At 47.3% G+C, this 19723-nt stretch overlaps 1 protein-coding gene across 8 annotated transcripts in view; it reads right to left on the bottom strand.

The window, feature by feature from the left end:
* lmo3 (LIM domain only 3) overlaps positions 1–10113 on the bottom strand; it is a 46919-nt gene extending 36806 nt beyond the window's left edge. Inside the window, exons 1-2 of one of the 8 annotated variants that reach the window (XM_040151085.1) lie at positions 9833–10113; positions 5699–5912 (exon numbers count right to left, since the gene is read on the bottom strand). In XM_040151085.1, the coding sequence (XP_040007019.1) occupies positions 5699–5904 (206 nt within the window). In that variant the 5' untranslated portion in view covers positions 5905–5912; positions 9833–10113. The other 7 variants (XM_040151056.1, XM_040151077.1, XM_040151069.1 and 4 more) reach the window with 7 other exon arrangements.
* Positions 10114–19723: the final 9610 nt, after the last annotated feature.

Raw genomic sequence — 19723 nt, 5'->3', positions numbered from 1 at the left:
ACCACTTTGTGAGTAATCCTCCCCTAAACAGTTTTTTTTTTTTTTTATATTACAGGTATGACACACGTTCATAAGGAAGAATGTATCTAAATGAGATTTCTGAAAAGAACAGATGAGTTTCAGGCAGCCTGAGCCTTTTCTCTTCACTCCCTGCCGGTCCTAGGAGATAAAGCTTGACTTGATGTCACATTCACCCCTGATGCCGACATACAAACTGACAATGCTTCATAAGCCCAATGTGAGATGGAAAGAAGATACATTTTTCATTTCCATTTACATATATGGTTATACAAGGTGGCTTTGGACTACAAAGTTGATTCTGAAGGAGAAAAATGTAACTTATTACACTGAACCATGCTCTACATGTTGGTTATCTCTCACTGATAGCCAGCTTTCCGTTAATAAATCCAGCCATGTTGACAGCTCTGTGAGTTTGCTTGCATTTACAATCTTAGTAAAACCACTGTAGAGGAAAATTGAAGTTGGATTTAAAAAATGAATGAATAGATAGATAAATAAATAAGTGTTCTCCTAGTGCTGTCTTTAAAATGGATGTCTGGAATTTACAGTTTTTCATTAACTGATGCCCAACAGCTTTTTTTTTTTTAAACCCGGCCTTGGAGCCAGGTTGTGTGTGTGTGTGTGTGTGTGTGTGTGTGTGTGCGCGCGCAGCGGCACTCAGCGGGCCGCTGTGGCGCAGTCTTCATTTTCTCAGCGTTTTTTTAACTTAAATGTGTCAGTCTGTCTGCTCCCTCCTCTGGGCTTTCAAACATTATCGCTCTGTGCCGTGAAAAAAAAAAAAATCACACATCAGCATACACAGTGGCGCCGCACCATTACCAGTATCATCAATGGAAGCTTCGGTTTCAAAGGGATCATTTGTTGATAAAATGTTGTTGCTGAATTTCTCCATATTTAGAGAGAGCAAAGCACAAATCAAGCTCTAGTAGATAATACCTGTAATTATGTTTGTGGTTGCAGGCTTATGAGGGGATAGCTTGGTTACACATACACACAAATGCCTCTCTGTACATCCTTTTTGATCACAGGGGGACTGCTGAAGCTTTAGGTTATTTCTACCTGTATTTGCCCACCCCCCTCACTTTTTTTGTCCATGTGTTGCGAGGCTTATTATTTGTCTGCTGGTGGGATCACATCGCTCATGGTTGTAGACCCCTGGAGAATTCTGTTACCCCTCATTATGCCAGGCCTAATAACACGCCACCCTGCTAAGCAGAGGAGGATTGACTTGGAGAAGGGGGGGGGGGGTGTATAATGAAGGTCCAAATAATCTACTTTTAAGTCAATGGAATATAAAAATGGACCAAATGTGAAGTCATCATTTTTCTTCTCCTGTCACTAACCTGGGCTGACAGACTGAGATAAACATAAGTAGAAATAATATATTCGAGGTGGTCTTTTTAGTAAGGGAGTGTGTGTGCATGTGCGTGTGTGTGTAAAACTGTATTGCTTCGTGATGTTGCAGCAATTGATTGCCAGACTGACGGAGCCAGGCTATCTCTGGTTGCTCCGCAGATCAGATGCGGGGTGCGGCGGTTCGCCGCATTTGCCGTTCATTAGCCGGCAGTGAGGGGACGCATTCAGGGCGCATTCGACGGCGGGCGTCAAGTCTACATCACCTTGAACTTTGAAGATGAAAGAATAACATTTCCGAGGCTCGGCTGCACAGCAGTAACCAGGGCGAAAGACAGACACTGTGGACGCTGGGTTCTAGGCGGACAAACACTTGTCCTGGACGGAGGGCCTGGTGCTCAGCTTGAGGTGTGGATATATTTACAATCACACCGAGGCAATAAACCCGATCACGTCCAGGGCAGGGGATGCACCAAAAAAAATAGGTAGTCGGGCGTCATTCTGCATGTTCTTATTGAGAACAGATCTCATGAAAAGACCCAAACTAATAGAGTGTAGGAAGCAGTGGGCTTACAGACAGGCCGTCTAGCCTTCCTACTGAAGACGGCTCGCACATACACGGTTTCATTATTTAAAGAGACTGGTGAGTTTCCTAAAACAGCTGTCCAGCCCAGTTTTTTTAAGCGTTACTCAAACAGGACGCAGACAGTGGCAGACTAATCCACGTTTGGTGCTCTACTGTGTACTTTGGGCGGCAGGACGGTGTGTGTGGGTTCAAGTCAGAATAAACTACAGTATGTCTGTTCATGGTAATGAAGGCACATGTCACCCAGTGCAGTGGCTGCTTTAGGGTGTGTGTAGGTCAAAAATAGAGAGAGAGAGAGACTTTAAAACCGTGGCCTTGGGCTAGGTTGGGTCAAAAATATTCAGTGCTTGCATTTCCCTCCGTTAATGTTTACTAGGATGTTTCGCGTCAGTGAGATTTCAGATCCCTTAAAAAGCAGTTCCTCTGAAAGCATGAAACATTTCCTCACAGCCATGTAAAGTGCTGCTGCAGGTTGACTGCTCTCCAACGCCCTCCTGCCCCGGCAGGTTCACGCTGGCACTTTTCTACACAATTAGCACACAAAATACTATAGGACATTATACAAACATCGAAGTCAACCACTCAAGGAGGGGAAGTGAGCCATTACTCAGCAGTCAAACATTTGAAGTGCTTTACTAACTTTACTGCAGAGTATGCACAGCACAGTTGTAGTAAGTAGGAAGAAATAAACAAAATATAATTTACTGTATACAGATGTGAGTTTGCAGGGCAGACGCTCAGAATTTTTTAAAAGAAAAGAGAAAAGCTCACTGGATCTTCTAGACTTTTGACCTAACCCGCTGACTATTCCACAACATTTATCTTGTCATTAACATTCTCACTTCAAACAGAGGGTCCGGCTTTGGGGTCCCCTGACCTCTTGAGCCCCCGCCACTGTCTGATAGATCTCTTAATGCATCATAAAGACAGGACCTGTAACTGTGGCACATCACGGCTTTTCTTCTCCGCTTTCCTCCCACCACGGATTTTTTGGGAAACGCACTTTTTACCCATCACATGCCCACATTGGGAGCAATTTGGGGCCCAGCGTTTTGTTCAAGGACACCTCAGCATGTGGACAGGCGGTGCCAGGTTTCAAGCCATCAGCCCTCTGATTAATGGATGACCCGTGCTGCCACCTGAGCTACAGCTGCCGCCACCGCCACATCACTCTCGCTCGTTTTTTTCAGTTGGGTTTTTCTATTTGAAAAAAGGTAAAAAAAAAAAAAAAAAGGTAGATCGAAACAAACTTTACTTAATAATAAAAGGGTTCTCAAATGGTTTTCCGCCGACACCTGTCTGCATACTCAGCCGGTGTGAGTGTGCAGGTCATCGATGAGCCTGAGGCTCAACACGTCTTTAGGTTATTCTCCTTTCAAAGACTTGGTCTGCAGCGCCTGACAGGAACTCTCCCTTCACAACGCTAAACGGATTGAGGTGTACCAGGGCCCGCATCAGGTGCGCAGGCTGCACACATCCGCAGACTGGCATCCATTAGCTACAGCATACTGTACATGTTCCCAGAATGATGAGCCGCACTGAGGCAGAAGCTGCAAGAAGGAAGTCAGAGACATGGGCACGAAAGGGAAACTCATTCATGTGAACCTTGGCCCAAAAGCAGCTGCCATCAATATAGACAGGCAACATGAAATTGTAAAGTTGACTTTTGCACCTTGTCACATTTTCTGATTCAATATTTTCTTCCAGGTAACCTTAAAAATCAACGTTTACTTCTGATCTGTTAAGAATCAGAGTGTGTTCACTTTGTGTGCGAATGTCCCGCATGTCTATGAACAACGTCAGCAAGAACAACTGAATTGTTCAAAAACTGCCAGGCGTTCGTTGGCAGGAAAAATCTAAAACGGTCCTCTGTGGTCCACACGAACGTACTATGGCCTATCGTCCCTTGATGGTTTTAGTAAAGACATGTCACTATCAAAACTGCAGGCGAAAAGTCAAATTACCAAGTGCCATACATATACACTATGCGGTCACCTGCTATCTTGTCTTCCATAGATCTAATTCTTTCAGTAGAAAGCTTTACATGTGTCGGGCTTCAATAAACTACAAATTCATTTCTTATGTAAACAACTGTAAAGCCAGCAGCTGCTCGCCTCTCGCAGGCCTCATACAACCAGCACGACACTGGAGGCTCTGAGGAGAACAAGGATCTCCGCCTCACAGACTGAAATCTCTCAAAACGGGCTGATTCGTGTCGGAAATAATCTCAGCGCCTATTCGCAGATGGATTTTAAAAGGCTCAATTAGTCATTTTGGACCGTATTGACTGAACATATTCTCTGGAATTACTGGGAGAGTTTGTTATTGATGGGGAAACTAAATTCTGGTTTGTTGAGTGATGATCAGTTACAGGGCTAGAAAACATTACAGAGCAGTTTAAATGAGTGTCTGAAACTACCGACTTAGTGAGACATGTCAGTCATATGAGAGAGTGATCAATTCCGATTACAGCAGTCGGGCTCCCTTGGCCGGATGTTTAGATCATCAGTTGACCCTTTAACACCAACGTCGCTATACCACTGGGTCTGCTACCTGATAACGACACTGATAAACTGTCATGTCGGACTGCAAAACAGCGTACTCCCGCTAATTAAAACGACTTCACCTTCTGTTGGTGCAAATCAGAAGAGGTCACGTGGAAAAAAACAAACCGGTGCAGGTAAAACAAAGCTAAGAGTAAAAGAAAAAGCTCCAACTTTACTCCCTGAGGCAGAAAGAAAGGAGGCCCAACTGTGCCACAGCAGAGTTTCTCATGTGAGGGCCAGAAGACTAAGTGGGGTCGCTTGAGACTTCTAAGACTAATGTACTCATATTTACTGAATTCATGCATTTTTCTTAAAAAATTCAAAAGATAACAACAAAAATACGTGAACACAAATTAATGAGTCACAATGAAACCCTGGTGTTCCACCCACTGCAAGTTCAGATGCTGTGTTAAGATCGTAGCTGCTGTCAGTTTCACTAAAAACCTCACAGATGTCACTGATCGGTTGGATTACTGTCCTGTAACGAGCTGTCGTATTTCTACATTTTCTGGAGACTGACCTAAATTCTGCACGTATATAATCCATTAAAATCTCGATTGCGACTATTCAGACCAAAGGTTTTGTCTTCATTTTCAAACAACCCTGGTTATCCTGGAAAAAAAGAAAAGAAAAACGAAAAGGTGCCACAACAGCCATATTTGAAGCTAATTAGAGACTTTGCGAGGCAAATAAACACATTAGTAGAAAAGTACAAAATTGCAATTTATGGAAATTGGGTCACATAGGACTCCTCGGAGAGTTATATTGATATTTGCTAATTATGAAAATAATACATTTAGAAAGATAGCAAAAATATAAACACATTTAAGTGATTAAAAAAAAGAAAGAAAAATCAGAACTAGGAAACAAATTCCACACAGTAATTTACATGTCAAATCTGCTGCTGTCTAAATGCTGGCTTATGGCAAGTTCTGGGGCCTTAAAGCAAGGTCCCAGGCCAAGAGGCAAAGAAAGCCTTTTTGGAAATAAAAGTCTGGCTGTGCTCCATTCCACTAAATAAAAAAGCCGCTCGACTGGAGCTCTGGACGTGTGTGGAGTGGATTTCCGTGAGCTAACTCCCTAACACCCCTGAACACACGGTGACCAGACTGGGCTTTTTTCCTGGATGGAGCGCAGTGTTTGTCGAACGTCACGCAGGCGCCGCAAGAATGTCAGCCGTCAGCTCGCTTACCGTAGGTAGTCTCTCCGGCACAGGATGAGATTGGCTTTGGTGTAGAGCGTGGAGCCCACCTCGCCCAGCCTGCAGTCGCAGCAGGCACACTTGAGGCAGTCCTCGTGCCAGTACTTATCGAGGGCCTTCAGCAGGTAGCGGTCCTTGATCTTCCGGTTGCAGCCGGCACAGCCTTTTGGCTTGGTGTCCGGCTGGACGGAGAGCATTTGTATACCTGGGAGAAGCACAGAGAGAGAGGCTTCATACACTCGAATCGAATACAGGCACACTGACTGAGGAGCAGGCCGGCATTTTCTTAATGGTGACGTCCTCGTGGTTAAAAAAAAGACAATCCTAATTTCTGTTTGGTTCACAAGAAAAGGGAAATGATGACAGATACACCTCCGCTGAGTGGTCAAGGACAGTAAAGTACAGTTTCCTACTTGTCATTGTGCTCCTTGATCTTTGAGCAGAAGTGGTGCAATGTTCATGTATTTAACAATCATTCGAGATAAGACTAAAATGAAATGAGACAAAAGTTAAAATGAGCATTCGCAGACTGTAACGTCAAAAAAAATCAAAGATTTTAACCTGTAACCTTAATTTTAACAGTAAATTAAGTATCAGAATGTCTTCACTTGTCACTCAACATTTACATGTGGCTCTCAAACCTCGGGACATGAGGGGCCATGAGTTTTTGCAGAGCTATGTCCAACAGCGCCACACAATTCTCAGAGGCTGTCTGACTGTGTGTTGTGCTCGCACCGGAAAAGGGGGAAAGTCCAGTGCGCAGGCTGTGGCTTTGTGCACCGCACAAGAACCTGCAAAACAACAAAACCGCTTCAGGAAGATCTGAGAAAATGAAGGGATAAAATTCCTTTTTTTTTTTTAGAGAGTAGAGTTTACAGTGGCGTTCATAAGCGTCTCGCTTCAACGCGAAAGTAAGCGCGCTAAAGATTTAGCCCAGAGTGCTGAAGTGTACCAAAGAGCTAAAGGTACACGATTCTTAATACACAACAACATCTAGTAAGGTGAGAGAGAAAAGTCGTGATGCCCAGAAATTCAAAAAGCCCTGTGAGCATGCTGTTGAGGCAAAGTGCTGTCCCACAATGCAACGCACGGAGGACATGGAGGAACTGCAAAAAAATGGAAAACAGGTTCATGCTCGTGGTTTTCTGTTTGTTAAGTATGTTGATCTGACTGGGGTAGGGAGCTGACTGGGGTAGGGGCACACAAAGAACCCTCCCAAGGCTGGCGAAGGCGCCCCATCCTCCTCCGGTGGAGTATGGCGCCCCGGAGACGAGCTGCGCCATGTGCTCAGTGCCCATGGAAATACAAAGGCTGAAAACAGGTGACGCCGCCGATTAGCATGTGACTCGGGCTGGGCAGGAAGAGGAGCCATCCTTTACGCTCCTCGGGCACATTCGGACCCGCACTTTCAGGCGTTGAAGTAACTGTAACTCGAGCTGACGAGACAGGTGCAGAGGTCAGCTCCTCGTCACTTGAGACATTCACACTATTGTCATGGAAAACAACAGAGTTTTATTCAATCAGAGCCGGACGAACGCGCGTTTTAACAGCTGTGGGCAAAGCGCCGTCGCCGGTCTCTGTCCGACAGCAGCCCCGGATCGATCGCGGCCATAGAGGAAGAAGCGGGCGGCGGCCGTCCGGGGGCCAGCAGGCCCATAAGATCATTACACTCACAGCGCTACTGTTGCCAGACCGAGGCGCAGACCGAGGCGCAGCCCACACAGACACAAAGCCACTCTCACATTTTCCCCCGGACACTTTTCTTTCTTTTTTTTTTTTTTTTTTTTTTTAACGCTGACCTTCTGTGTGTGTGAAAGGGGCGTGGCCACGGGCGCGGAGCTGTGCAGCGGCCGCATTGTTCGGCCCGAGCTGACTGTGGAGAGGCTTTGTAGGCCCACTGGGGGCGAGGATTGGGGAGGGGTGTGCGTGTGTGTGTGTGTGTGGGTGGGGGGGTGCGATGTGGCTTCGCACCAGGCTGGAATTAGTATTCTCCTACTATTCCCTGAGGACAGGCACACCCCCACTCCCCTTTGTCCTCCTTTCACCACACACACACACACACACACCCTCAATTTTTCTTAAGGTGTAGTTTTAGCTTCAGTTATTTTGAAATACTGAAACTTTCCGTTCACCATTTTAGTTTCAACATGTCCGTAGGCAAATTCTTTTACTGATGACTTGTCGGTCTGTACCGGTTCCAAGTTTAAAACAAAAACAAACATCACCAGAGTCTAAACTACTGCTCCGATCACGGCCGCTGAAGCATTAGTAAAAAGGCTGCTTCGGTCTTCAACCTTGTTTTGGGGGGGGCTTTGCTTCCTTCCCCGGAGCCAGTGGTTTCAAACCGCGCTGTCTTTCACCACCACGTCCTGTCACGGGCGAACGGGTCCGCCGATGAAACCTGCCGTTGCCCGGAGAGAACTATCTACGTCCGGAGGGGTTTCACGTCTCCGCCCGCTCCGACCTCACGCTGTGCAAGAATGAACGAGGGGGGGGGGGACTCGGAAGTTAAGTAGAAGAAACTAACTTTCTAAGCTAAGAGCTGCCAGTCAGTTTTAAAACATGGTATGCCCCCCCCCCCCCATCTGCTACACATTCTATTAAAACGAATGCATTTTCAGTGCCAACCAGTCACTAAGACAATATCAAACAGGTTGCAGAGCGGCGAGCCACCCCGGCCCCATTGGTTCCAGGGCGCCGGGGCTGCTGATCCGTTAATTGGCCGGATTCGGAGAGCGGCGCGCACGGCCGGCTGCTCTGCGCCGCGCCGCGCCGCGGCCGCCACCGAGTCCCCGCGACTCGTTAGCAAACCAAAAGGAAGGAAGAGTTTCGACTGCCCTTTTACTGTGCAATCAAGTCGGGGTGGAAGGAGGCAAGCGTGGCAGGAATTCGGCCGCTTCACTCTTCCGATTGCCCGAGGGGGAGGGGGGCTGAACAAAAGCTTCATTTTCCATAAAGAAAGGGGAAATCACAGCTGCTCGGAGCCCTAATGATGCCTGTTTTATTTGCTCGCTGGCTCGTACCCTCCCTTCCCTCCCTTCCATTCTCTCATCGCGGGCTTCCAGGCTGCTGCTGCTGCTGCCGCCGCCGCGCGTCCTCGGCCGCATGCATCATCCTCCGAGCCCAGAGCGGGTGGAGGCTGACGGAGGGATGGAGCGGAGGATAGCCCGCTATTTCGGTCCCAGCTGTTCGGCCGCGACACGCTGACATTTCCCCCTATCCGTTTAATTACTGTTGCCATGGCAGCGGAGTGCCGGTAAAGGCCAGTCACGGATTTAACACACACACACACACACACTCAATTTGCCATGCAGCCTTCGCCGGCACATAACGGCGGCCGGAGCCGCTGTGAACGCCGCCACATATCAGCTGTATGGTCACGAACACAGCACCGGGCCACAAATCTCATTAAGGCGTTCATTAAAGGTTTAGCGGCCGATTCACAGAGACGCCGGAGCGGAGCGGCGGCAGGTCCGATCTGGACACGTAGCGTCGAAACAGGGGGACAACTTGTCGCCGCAGAGCCCGCTAAACACACGCGAAACCCGCCGTTCGCACGAGCCCAAGCGCAAAGAAGGCGTCTTACCGAAACTTTTCTCCCTTTTCTGCATTTGTTGAGCCGCCGTGCAACCCGAAGCCGCCTGGTCCGGAGAGCAGCGTTCCCGCAGGCAGACTGGGATCGGGCTTTGTTAGAGAGGGAACAATCCAGCGCGGCGACCAGAGAGGAATGAGGAGAAGGGGGGAAGCGGCGGGGGAGCTAGAGCGAGCTGCTCCTCGCCGTCGGGCGTCACACGGCGTTTGAGCGAACGCTCATCGCCGTCCGGGGCGATGCGGGCAGCGAATGACGGGGCGACGACGAGATGGTTCCCCTCCGCGGCGCGGCCACCATCTCGTCCTGCCGGCCGCCCCGTCACAGAGGCTCCGGCTGCACGCCGCCTCGCTCGCCACCGGTCGTCACGACGCGTCCGGAACTCTCGGTTCTCACTCACGCGGATCTCGATTCCCTAGCCTGGCGCTTCCGAAATCCCGATGCATTGGGATAGTCGAGCAGCGGCGGAGGCTCGTGGGTTCAAAATGCAAATCTGCCATAATAATACGAACCTAGCTCGTCTCCCGCCCGCTCACCTTTCTCAGCAAGTTAAGCAGAAGCCTCAACTCCGGCCGCGGATTCCAGCTTCGGGCCCCCCGCGAGGAGAAAAAGTTGACCGAAGTGAGAGGGCGCGTTGCTCCGCACCGATCTTCAGCATGGGAACGGCGAGCTCCACATGGATCAGAGCGACCGCTGCCCAGCTACAGGTGTGCATCCGCGTGGCCCGGCCTCGGCGGCTGAGTGGCGAGAGACGGGGGGGGAGTCGAGCTTTTTTATCTCCAAGCCCACAGTCCCTCACCGGTGAGACATTACACCGCCACGATAAGGTCATTCACTCATTACGAGACGCTCCACTACAACGGAGGGCACGCGTCGCGTGCGCGCCCCCGGAACGCCCACTCCATCAGCGTCCCCTCCAGCCCTCGGGGCGCGCAGAGGCGCGGCGGGCTCATGACATTACGGAGACACGGGCACAGGTACGTGGGCTCACGGGCGCACGCGGAGCAGCCGGAGCACCCAAACCCGCCGGTAGCGGAAGTTTGTGTCATCAACGGTGGACTCAAAGCACGCTCCCCTCCTGACACCTGCCTGACACCTGCCCCTCGCAAATTACGCCAGAGGCGGCACAGGAACGAGGAGCGCAGCTGCGCCGACAGAGGGGATCCCGGGCCGGGCACAAGCCACGAGAGCAGCCCCCCGGAAACGACATGAGAACCCCGCCAGCCACATCGTGGCGTCAGACCGATGGTTTAATGAGTCAGGTTCGACCGTCAGATTTATCAGGAGCCCCTCATGTGTCTGCGTGTGTCAGTCAACCGGTGGCTCGTTCAGGTGGTTTTTTTTCTTTTTTTTTTGAGACTCGTCTGAGAGAGTGAGAGCAGGAAGCAGATCTAAGCGGGACGACTGAATCGATCTCTGCAGAGGACACTGAACCCCGCTCCTCTGGCACACGCACGCGTCATGTGAGGTCCCGGTCTCCACCGTGGCTGCCCGGACCGATGATCTCCTCCGCGCAGTCTTTACTCAAATCATTCCTGTAATTAAAGGACGGGGCCTTTCTTCGCCCCGTTATTGCGCCAATCCGCATCAGCTAGCAGCCCAGTTCTGACCGGACGAGGCCGCGACGAGGCCCACATGTTAGGTTACGGTGCCCCCCTCCACCCCAGACACACACACACACACACACACACACACACCTCCGCCTCCTCACCGCTACCTCACGACCCGCTACTGCATACACACACACACACACACACGCTCCTCGCGGTTTTCCAGTCCACAGGCTGACAAGTTAATAGTTGGCATGCGGCTCCAGCCCAAAACGCAGCGATAATGAGATGGGTCATAAAACGCTCTCCGCGCCATTATGAGTGATGAGATGCATTAAAGTTGACAGGGTATTACCTGCCAGTAATTAGGTTTTGTCATGGATTGAATTATTTCAAGGCGGCCTATCTTGGTAATCATGCAATTTGCTGCAGAGCGTGTATAGTGTGTGTGAGGCTGCCACCTCTCTCCCGGTGCCCTTCCACTCTCCTCTCGCTCCCCGCGTTCCGCGAATTACTCCTCCTCCTCCGCGTGAATGGAAGATGGAGACAGAAGGCGGCAGTGCAAGTGGAGGACGGAGGAGACCGGATCGAGTCTCCTCATCCGACGGAAACACGCACCCCCAATATGCGCAAACGGAGAGAGGAGAGGCTTGTTATGTCTGCACCTGACCCCACACCACCACCACCCCCCCTGCTTCCGTCTACAGAGAAGAAATATAGTGACAGCGCGGACCCGTACCCAGGGAAACCCGACAGCGCGTCCTCAGCGTCGGAGGCGGCTTCGTTTCACCGGCGCTCTCGGATGCCGAGCGGCGGACGAGGCTTCGAGGAGCAGCCCGACACGCCGCCTGTCTCTCCATCTTCTAGCGGAGCGCGGCCGAAAACTCACAACCCAGACAACACAAAGGGGACTGAGCACGTACCTTGGAGTACAGGTGGGGATGCCCAGAAAGAAATGCTGCAGCGGTCTGATTCGTCCGTGTCCTGTCGACTCTTGAACCAAAGTGTCCAGCGGGCAACTTTCTCAGAGCTCGTTCAACTCCAGCTTGGCTACAGAAAAACTTGTTTGAGAACAGTTGCTTCCCTGCTCAAGTTGTTGGGACGTCGGATCAAACTAAACTCGACCCCCCCCACCTTCGGGGCTCTGCGCGTCCGGGAGCCGGCTCACAGGGCGTCTCTCTCCCCCCCTCGTCGCTTCCTCACCTGCTCCCTCGCCTGCCTGTCTGTGCGTCTCTCTGGTTCTCTGGCAGGGAAAAGCGGCGGAGAGTCGAGCCTCCTCTCCTATTTAAGCCCCTCCACCAGGTCCCCAGTCAGCAGCACACTCCAGCTCATCCAAGAAGCTGACAAGCACCGTTAGGGAAGGCAGCGCATGTTGCTCTAATGGACCTCATTAAGCTCTACTTACAGATGTTCTCTTAACATAATTGATCTGCAGCGAGTTGAGAGGACGGCAACCTATTCCCCAGCCCCCAATTATGGCCCGGTAATTAGATCCCCAACCTCCAGCTCTCCACACTCACCCTTCTAACATTCCGAAATATCAAAGTATCTTTCTCTCAAAGCGACCGCCCCCCTCCCCCACCTCACCTCCATGTCTCCTCCCCCCTCCCACCCACAAGACACTATTGACAGTCAGATCTGCTAACCTTTGTAGTGTAGCCAGACTTAGCAGTGCACTGACTCCAACTGACAGAGCTCACTCACTCTTCTATTCCTCCTTTCTCTCTCCTTGCCTTTTTTTTTCTACCCGTTGGGAGACAGAGACAGAGACGGGGAGAGAGAGAGAGAGAGAGAGAGAGAGAGAGAGTGGCACAGATGGAGAAAGAAAGAGAGAAGAAGGGAAGGGAAAAAAATAAGTTAGCACTTTCCATAATGGTTGTAATGATAATATCTGTCAGGGGAAAATCTTTTTTCCATAGTGTCTTTTATCTTAAATAATTCCTGTGATGGCAACTTTGAGCGGGTGGGGTGTGTGTGTGTGTGTGTGTGTGTGTGTGTGTGTGTGTGTGTGGGGGTGCTGGGAACCGGTGAAGAGTGATAGTGCAGCTTCTATAATGCCAATCAGTGCCACTCCGATCACCCATCTAATTAGCTAGGCTGCTAAAACAGAAAGCACTTGAGGCAGGAAAAAACTACTTGTGACGGGGTGTCATCAAGTAGTTTTCTGAGCAAGCGGTGTCGGATAAAATGTTCACACATATTTATGTTGTCACATCTGAACTGCACGTAATTTCTCCGGATGTCTGAACGCATGACCCAGATTGAGACGTTTCCTCACGTGTGTGTTTGCTTAGCACTGCACATCAGCATGTGAAACGACGACGCTTCATTTGAGGCCTGTAGCTCCTGACTGGAGGACAGACATCTTCAAGTGTGATGGCGGCAGTACTTTTCTGTTAGCAGGCAGAGGCCTATCATTTGTTATTTAAGGTCTTTTTTCTGTCTTTGAGATACACTTTAAAACAGTAAGTCTGGTTCTACTCTACATTTTTTTTATTGACAACAAGCAATGTCTGCCTCCTGCTAACCAGCATTGTGACTGTACACAAAGTGTGATATACCTTTTTTTTCTGTGCCATAGGGCTCCTTTGTTGTCCAAAAACTATTAAAACCATGCCGATTAGTCACACTGTTGCACTGGTTGACATGTTCTTTAATTACCATGAACACACACACTGTAATTTTTTATGACTCAGTCTTACTTACACCGCTTACACCAACTAGAGCACCAAATGTGGATACATCTGCTGCTGAAAGTAGTGCCCAACAAATGCACCGTTAACAAATCTTTTTCAAACAGGAGTTCGAGTAACAAACTACAGAGCAAACTATAGCGGCGGTATTTGCGTACTCAGTGTTGTGCAGTAACGTTGAGAAGTTTAGATCAGGATGTGTTACACCAGTCTGGACCCAAGAGTGTGTACCTGTAACATTCTGGATAACAAATTCCAGTAAGGAGAGTTTACAATAAACATTCAGTCCTGGTTGAAATTATCGGCTCCCCTGAATTTTAAGTACACAATTGAGAATATTTTCAGACAAAATGCAAATTAACCAATTTTGTATAATCAAAATATTTTAATAAAATGTCCAAAGTTACTGAACTAAAGAAAATTAAAAACAAAACTTGCATAATAGTAAAATAATACAAACACAAAATGTTCCCCAGACACTACAATTGGTACCCTTCATTAATATTTGGTTGCAGAACCTTTGGCAACAATAACAGCCTCTAAACGTTTCTTGTAGCCATCTAGAAGCTTCTTGTACCTCTGCTGGTAGTTTCTGCTGCTACTTCCATTGCTATGGGTTCAACCTCTTTTAAGTTTGCAGGAGTCCTTCTTGCAATGGCAGATTTCAGCTCTCTCCAAAGGTTTTCAGTGGGATTTAGGTCAGGACCCATTGCTGGCCAGTTTCAAACAGGTCCTCTTCTCCTTTTCAACCATTCTTTTGTGCACCTGGATGTGTGATTTGGGTCGTTTTCTGAAACGGGGTAACAAATTTCTCTGCAAAATGCCTTGGTAATCGTCTGATTTTATCATTCCTTTGATACATCCAGTTCATCCGGAACCAGAGGCAGCAAAGCAGCTCCCCAGCCTGATAGAACCTCCACCATGATTTACTATAGGTAGGGTGATCTTTTCCTTATGGGCTTCATTTTGTCTATAAAAAAAAAAATGAAGCAATTCATTCCTAAAGAGCTCTACTTTGGTTTCATCTGTCCATAGAATATCATCCCAGAAAAATTGTGGTTTATCTATGAAAGTTTTTTCAAACATTAGTTTTGCCTTTTGTGCCTTTCTTTCAATAGTGGTGTCCTCTTTGGCCTTTGCCCATGGAGCCCGACTTGGTTTAGCGTTTAGTGTGTGGCGTATGGTACGGGCTGAAACCACCACTCCAGACTGATCCAGATCAGCCTGAAGCTCTTTAGATGTCTTCCGTGGTGTTTTTTCCACAATCTGCATCAACCTTCACAGACTTCTCTCATTGAGTTTCTCCTCAGACCACGTCCTGGAAGCGTCTCAACAGTTTTATGACTGTGAAACTTCTTAATAACATTACCAACTGTTGAAACTGTTGATTTCAAGATCTTTGCCATTTGCCTTGTAGGCTTTGGAATTGTTATGTCTTATAATAATAACCTTTCTGATGCTCTCAGACAGCTCTCTTGTCTTTGCCATTGTGAAAAAGAAACTGGAAACAATCAGCCCCTTTAATGCAGTAAAACCACCATCCACTGGTTAAATCAGGTCACGTGAAAACTGAAAATAAAGCACAGGTGAGTCTTATTTGTTTTTTATTTTGTTTGAGGAACTAATTTAAATTTATTGAAATGGTGCCGATAATTGTGTCAAGTTTACATTTTATGTCTGTATTTTTTATTTCACTATATGAAAGTATTTTTTTTTTGTTGTTGTTCAGTAACCTTGGACATTTTATTAAATATTCTTATTATACAAAATCGGTTAGTTTGCATTACTTTCTGAATACATTCTATGTTCTGTACATAAAATGAAGGAGTGCCAATAATTTAGACCAGGACTGTATGTCAGACACAGAGACGCTACAATCTTAACGACTGGACAGTCTGGCGTCAAAGGTAACAACGACCCTCATGAATTATTACCAAAGCCAGTTTAACAGTGACTCAGCAATTTAACGTATGCTGTACATTTCAGTAAAAGTCTACTACACATATGTTCAGATATTTACATACTTTACATACTTTTCACGTGTCTAAATACTTTTAGCCACATACTGTATGTATATTGCATTCAGTAACTATTCAGGCCCCTTCATTTTTTTCACACTTATTATGTTGCAGCCACATGCTAAAATCGTTAAAGTCATGTTTTCCCCTCATCAATCTACACTCAATACTCATTTATGACAAAGCGAAAACAGAATTTTTGAAATCTTTTCAAATTTATTGAAATGGAAAAACTGGAATATAACATAAGTATTCAGACCCTTTACTCAATACTTAGTTAAAGCACCTTTGGTAGCAATTACAGGCTCGAGTCTTCTCGGGTATGACACGACAAGCTTTGCACACCTGGATTTGGGGATTTTCTGCCATTCTTCTCTGCAGATCCTCTAAAGCTCTGTCGGGTTCAATGGGCACCATTAGTGGACAGTCATTTTCAGGTCTCTCCAGAGATGTTCGGATGACTCAAGTCAGGGCTCTGGCTGGGCTACTCAGGGACTTTCACGGAGTTGTCCTTAAGCCACTCCTGTGTTGTTGTGGCTGTGTGCTTTTTTGTGTTTTTTTGTGTGCAGTAGTCCAATGAGGCAACTGGCAAACAACAACCTGATAGTAAAGCAGATGAAAGACCCGTGACATGGGATCTGCTTGTGGATCTCAAACATCTCTGTGAGGCTCAACAAGAAGAAGCAAGGAAGGTATTGAGGCAGGGGTATCCGGCCTTTGCATTTGACAGTAAGGACATAGGTTGTATCCCATCTCTTAAGATGCATATCACCCTCCATGACACCAGTCCAGTGCAAAAAAAACCTACATGTCTGTTTCAAAGTCTCAACACAAGGAAATGAAAGAATACTTCCAAGATTTGTTGAATAACGAATGGACTCATCACCAGTGGTATGTGTCCACAAGAAGGATGCCAACGTTTGCCTCTGTTGCGATTATAGAGAACTCAGCTACAAGTCAGTTCCTGATCGTCACCCCATACTAAGTACTGCTTCCCTCACTCAATGCAGGAGCCAGAGTCAGGTATATGATTCCACAGATACCTGACTCTGACGAGAATTGGGTATCTCCTCTCAGTCAGAGAGGAGATACCATCTCCACTCTGGGAAGCTAGAGTTTTTAGTTAAAGAGGGCCATCTCTGAATGTTTCCATGATTACCTGTACCGTGGCTTGTTATTTGTAGTGTCCATGGCCAACAACCCGCTGTCTTATGTGCTCCCTACTGCAAAACTGAATGCCACGGGCACAGATGGGCTGTGGAGCTGGCGTACTATAAATATGCTATTGCCCTGGGAATAACAAGTCTGACACTGCAGGGTTGTCTCAGATGCCTTTGGACATTAAGGACTACATGAACAGCGGTACTGCAGAGGTCACAGTCTCAAGCACAAATCTGAGAGGTTTGGGGGGGGGTGGAATTCTGTATAGAGTGGTCTGGTATAAAACCCAGAATAGAAGGCAAGGTAGAACAGAGATGAAAACAGAGTACCCTGCAGTGGCCACACTGTTTGGTTAAAGATTTCCTGTGGATGATAATGGTGTCGTGTGGTGCAGAACTTCCGGGAGAAAACCGCTGATGATTCCCAATGTCTACCATTCGCTGGTCTTGAAGGTACTGCACCAGGAAGCATCTCGTGGAAAAGCCAACTTGGTGCAGGGCAGAGACTTTCAACAAAGCATTTCAGTCATCATCTGAAACCTCACTCCCAGGTCTGAACCTGGAGAGATCCATCCTACTGGGAAAACCAGATTTACCAGGTAAAGGAGAAGAAAGGTGACAGCAGCCCAGTCCACCATGCCAGCCCAGAAAATGGCAAAGGGAGGGACAGGGTTCACAGAAACCCTCTGCTGCCGTTTGACCATCTACCCCTTGAGCAGCTGCCAGTCAAGACTTCAAAGCCATAGAGAGACTCCCAGAGCCCTGCAAAGAAGAAGATGACAGCAGGGGGAAATGTTGCTGAACCCTCCGGCAGAGCCTTTCAGCCTTACTGGAGCCCCCAGCACCAGCATCTAGAAGTGGATGTGCCACTACAGTCTCAGGCACCTGAACTAGGCCAGGTGAGTTAGAAGCAGACCAGTCACAGCAAGTGAGACAGTGCCTGCACAGACAGAGACTGCATCTAGTTCTACTGAGCTATGAGACTTTAAGTCAGCTTTCTTTACTCACCAGACTCTGTGAAGTAAGAGAGTTGCAGAGTAATGATTACCATCCCTTATGGCAGCCTTGGTCTATTGAGTGTGTTAACTGACTTAAGCACTCTAGGAGATGTTAGGAGACATTTAATTTCATGCGGGAGAGTGTGGCCTGCAAAGGGTAAAGGAACCTTTTTTTGCAGTGCATTTGTGACGGACATTTAAAAAATTCAAATGTTTAAAAATCATTTATAGTTTTGCTGTGTTGTTTGTGCTGGTGACAGCACCAGAGACTATGAAGTATTTGTGTATCTGTGTTAGTGTGAGAGCCTGAGCTTAGCTATTGCTCTCACAGCATTCCAGCCCGGTTTCTCAGTCAAGAGCGATAGCAGAGCTGCTGCGCATTGAGTGAACGCAGGATGATGAAAAGCTTTGCTGACTGATGTGAAAAACATGATCCCATGTCATGCTTTGCACAGGTAAGAATACTGTAAAGGCTGTTATGATGAGAAAACACAGTATAAACTTGTGTCAACACGTTAAGCACGTGTTTGGGTTGCATATAAAACTTTGAATTTAAGCTGGAATGCATGTGCGTGCTGGAAGCGTTAGTGGTTAGTCCTGCACCTTCCGGTGATCGAACGGAAGCATTACAACCTTAAAAAGTGTAACGTACTCACTCAGTACTGTGTCTAGCCTGCTTTAAGCAGTCTGTGTGGCGACTGACTGACTGCAGCTGTATGCGCTTGCTGCCGAGACCGTTGAGTGCTACAAACCCGTATACTCAACATGACTTGACTCAGCTGCTGCTGATACCAGTTCTTGTACATACTTGCTGCCCTTAAAGTGGCAATCTCGAAGATTTCAGTCCTGGTTGATGCGGCAACACCTGTCGTTACTAGTGGTAACGGCAAATGTGGTTTAATACTACAGGTCAAAGAATTCTGGGGGCAGCAAAACAAACAATTTTCTTTTTAATAAAGAAGTCAGGCAATAATTGGCCCATTTCCAGTATTCTGTAAGAAACTGTTATCTGATTTTATGCTGCACAGGGCATGAGTCTGCGAACAGTGAAAGAAATTGGTTACCTTGCTGACAAGTTGGAGGTGTGCAGCCTGTCGCCTGCAGCTCTTCATCTAACAGCTCACTGTGGCTGCTCCTGACTGTTCCATTACTCCCTGCAATATTTCAAACGGATCCGGTCCAGAAAGGCCAAAAATGACCGTTGTCTTGGTTTGTAGACTCATTTTTGATGAACGACAGCGGTAAGTGCTACGCTCACTGACAAACGCATTGCATTTCCTGTGACTACTTCATAATAGAAGTCAACCCGTGTTTCTGTAGTTAAATGCTTTTAATGTGAAGCTGCAGCAGTAGGAAATATCAGTTTGCATTAGCAGCAACTTAACACAGCATTTTTTCCGGGTGTGTCTCCACAGACACCCCGTTCATAAAACGGCAAATACATAAATATTGCATCACATTGTGTTACCTCATTTGGCGATAGATAGTGACTTAACAGACATTTATTTAAATGAAAATCTTCAAGATTGCCATTGTAATACCTCCTGTATATGCTGTCCTACTGCCCATATGTCAAAAAATCCAGAAAAGACCACTTAAGGGCTTTGGGGCTCACTAGATTTGCTGTACCAGTCCTTGTTAGCTTGTGGATAGTATTCCTGATTTAATTACATTTATGGTATCCCGGTCATTTCTTATTTCTGCCACGGTCATGATACAACATACATTCGAGTTGGTACGAGTTTTGTTTATTTAATGTAAAAATGACTTGGCATCAACACAATTATCAAAGCATAAATTGAAGCATTAAGCATAAATTGCTATACTTCCATTGGTACCAGCATATCTTGACTTACATCTTGAAAGGTGTGCAATGCCTAATACTCTAAACCCAAACACAACACAAAATCATATTTAGAAGCCTGGACTCAATCTTCCTGGCACTAACACTATAGTTTTAGCTAGTAACTATAGACGTCCGAGAAATGTAGAGGAGCAAAAAGCACAA

Source organism: Xiphias gladius, chromosome 2 (genome assembly GCF_016859285.1).
Source record: "Xiphias gladius isolate SHS-SW01 ecotype Sanya breed wild chromosome 2, ASM1685928v1, whole genome shotgun sequence".
NCBI lineage: Eukaryota > Metazoa > Chordata > Actinopteri > Istiophoriformes > Xiphiidae > Xiphias > Xiphias gladius.
The sequence above is the reverse complement of the archived record's forward strand: the minus strand, read 5'-3'. Positions and strand labels throughout refer to the sequence as shown.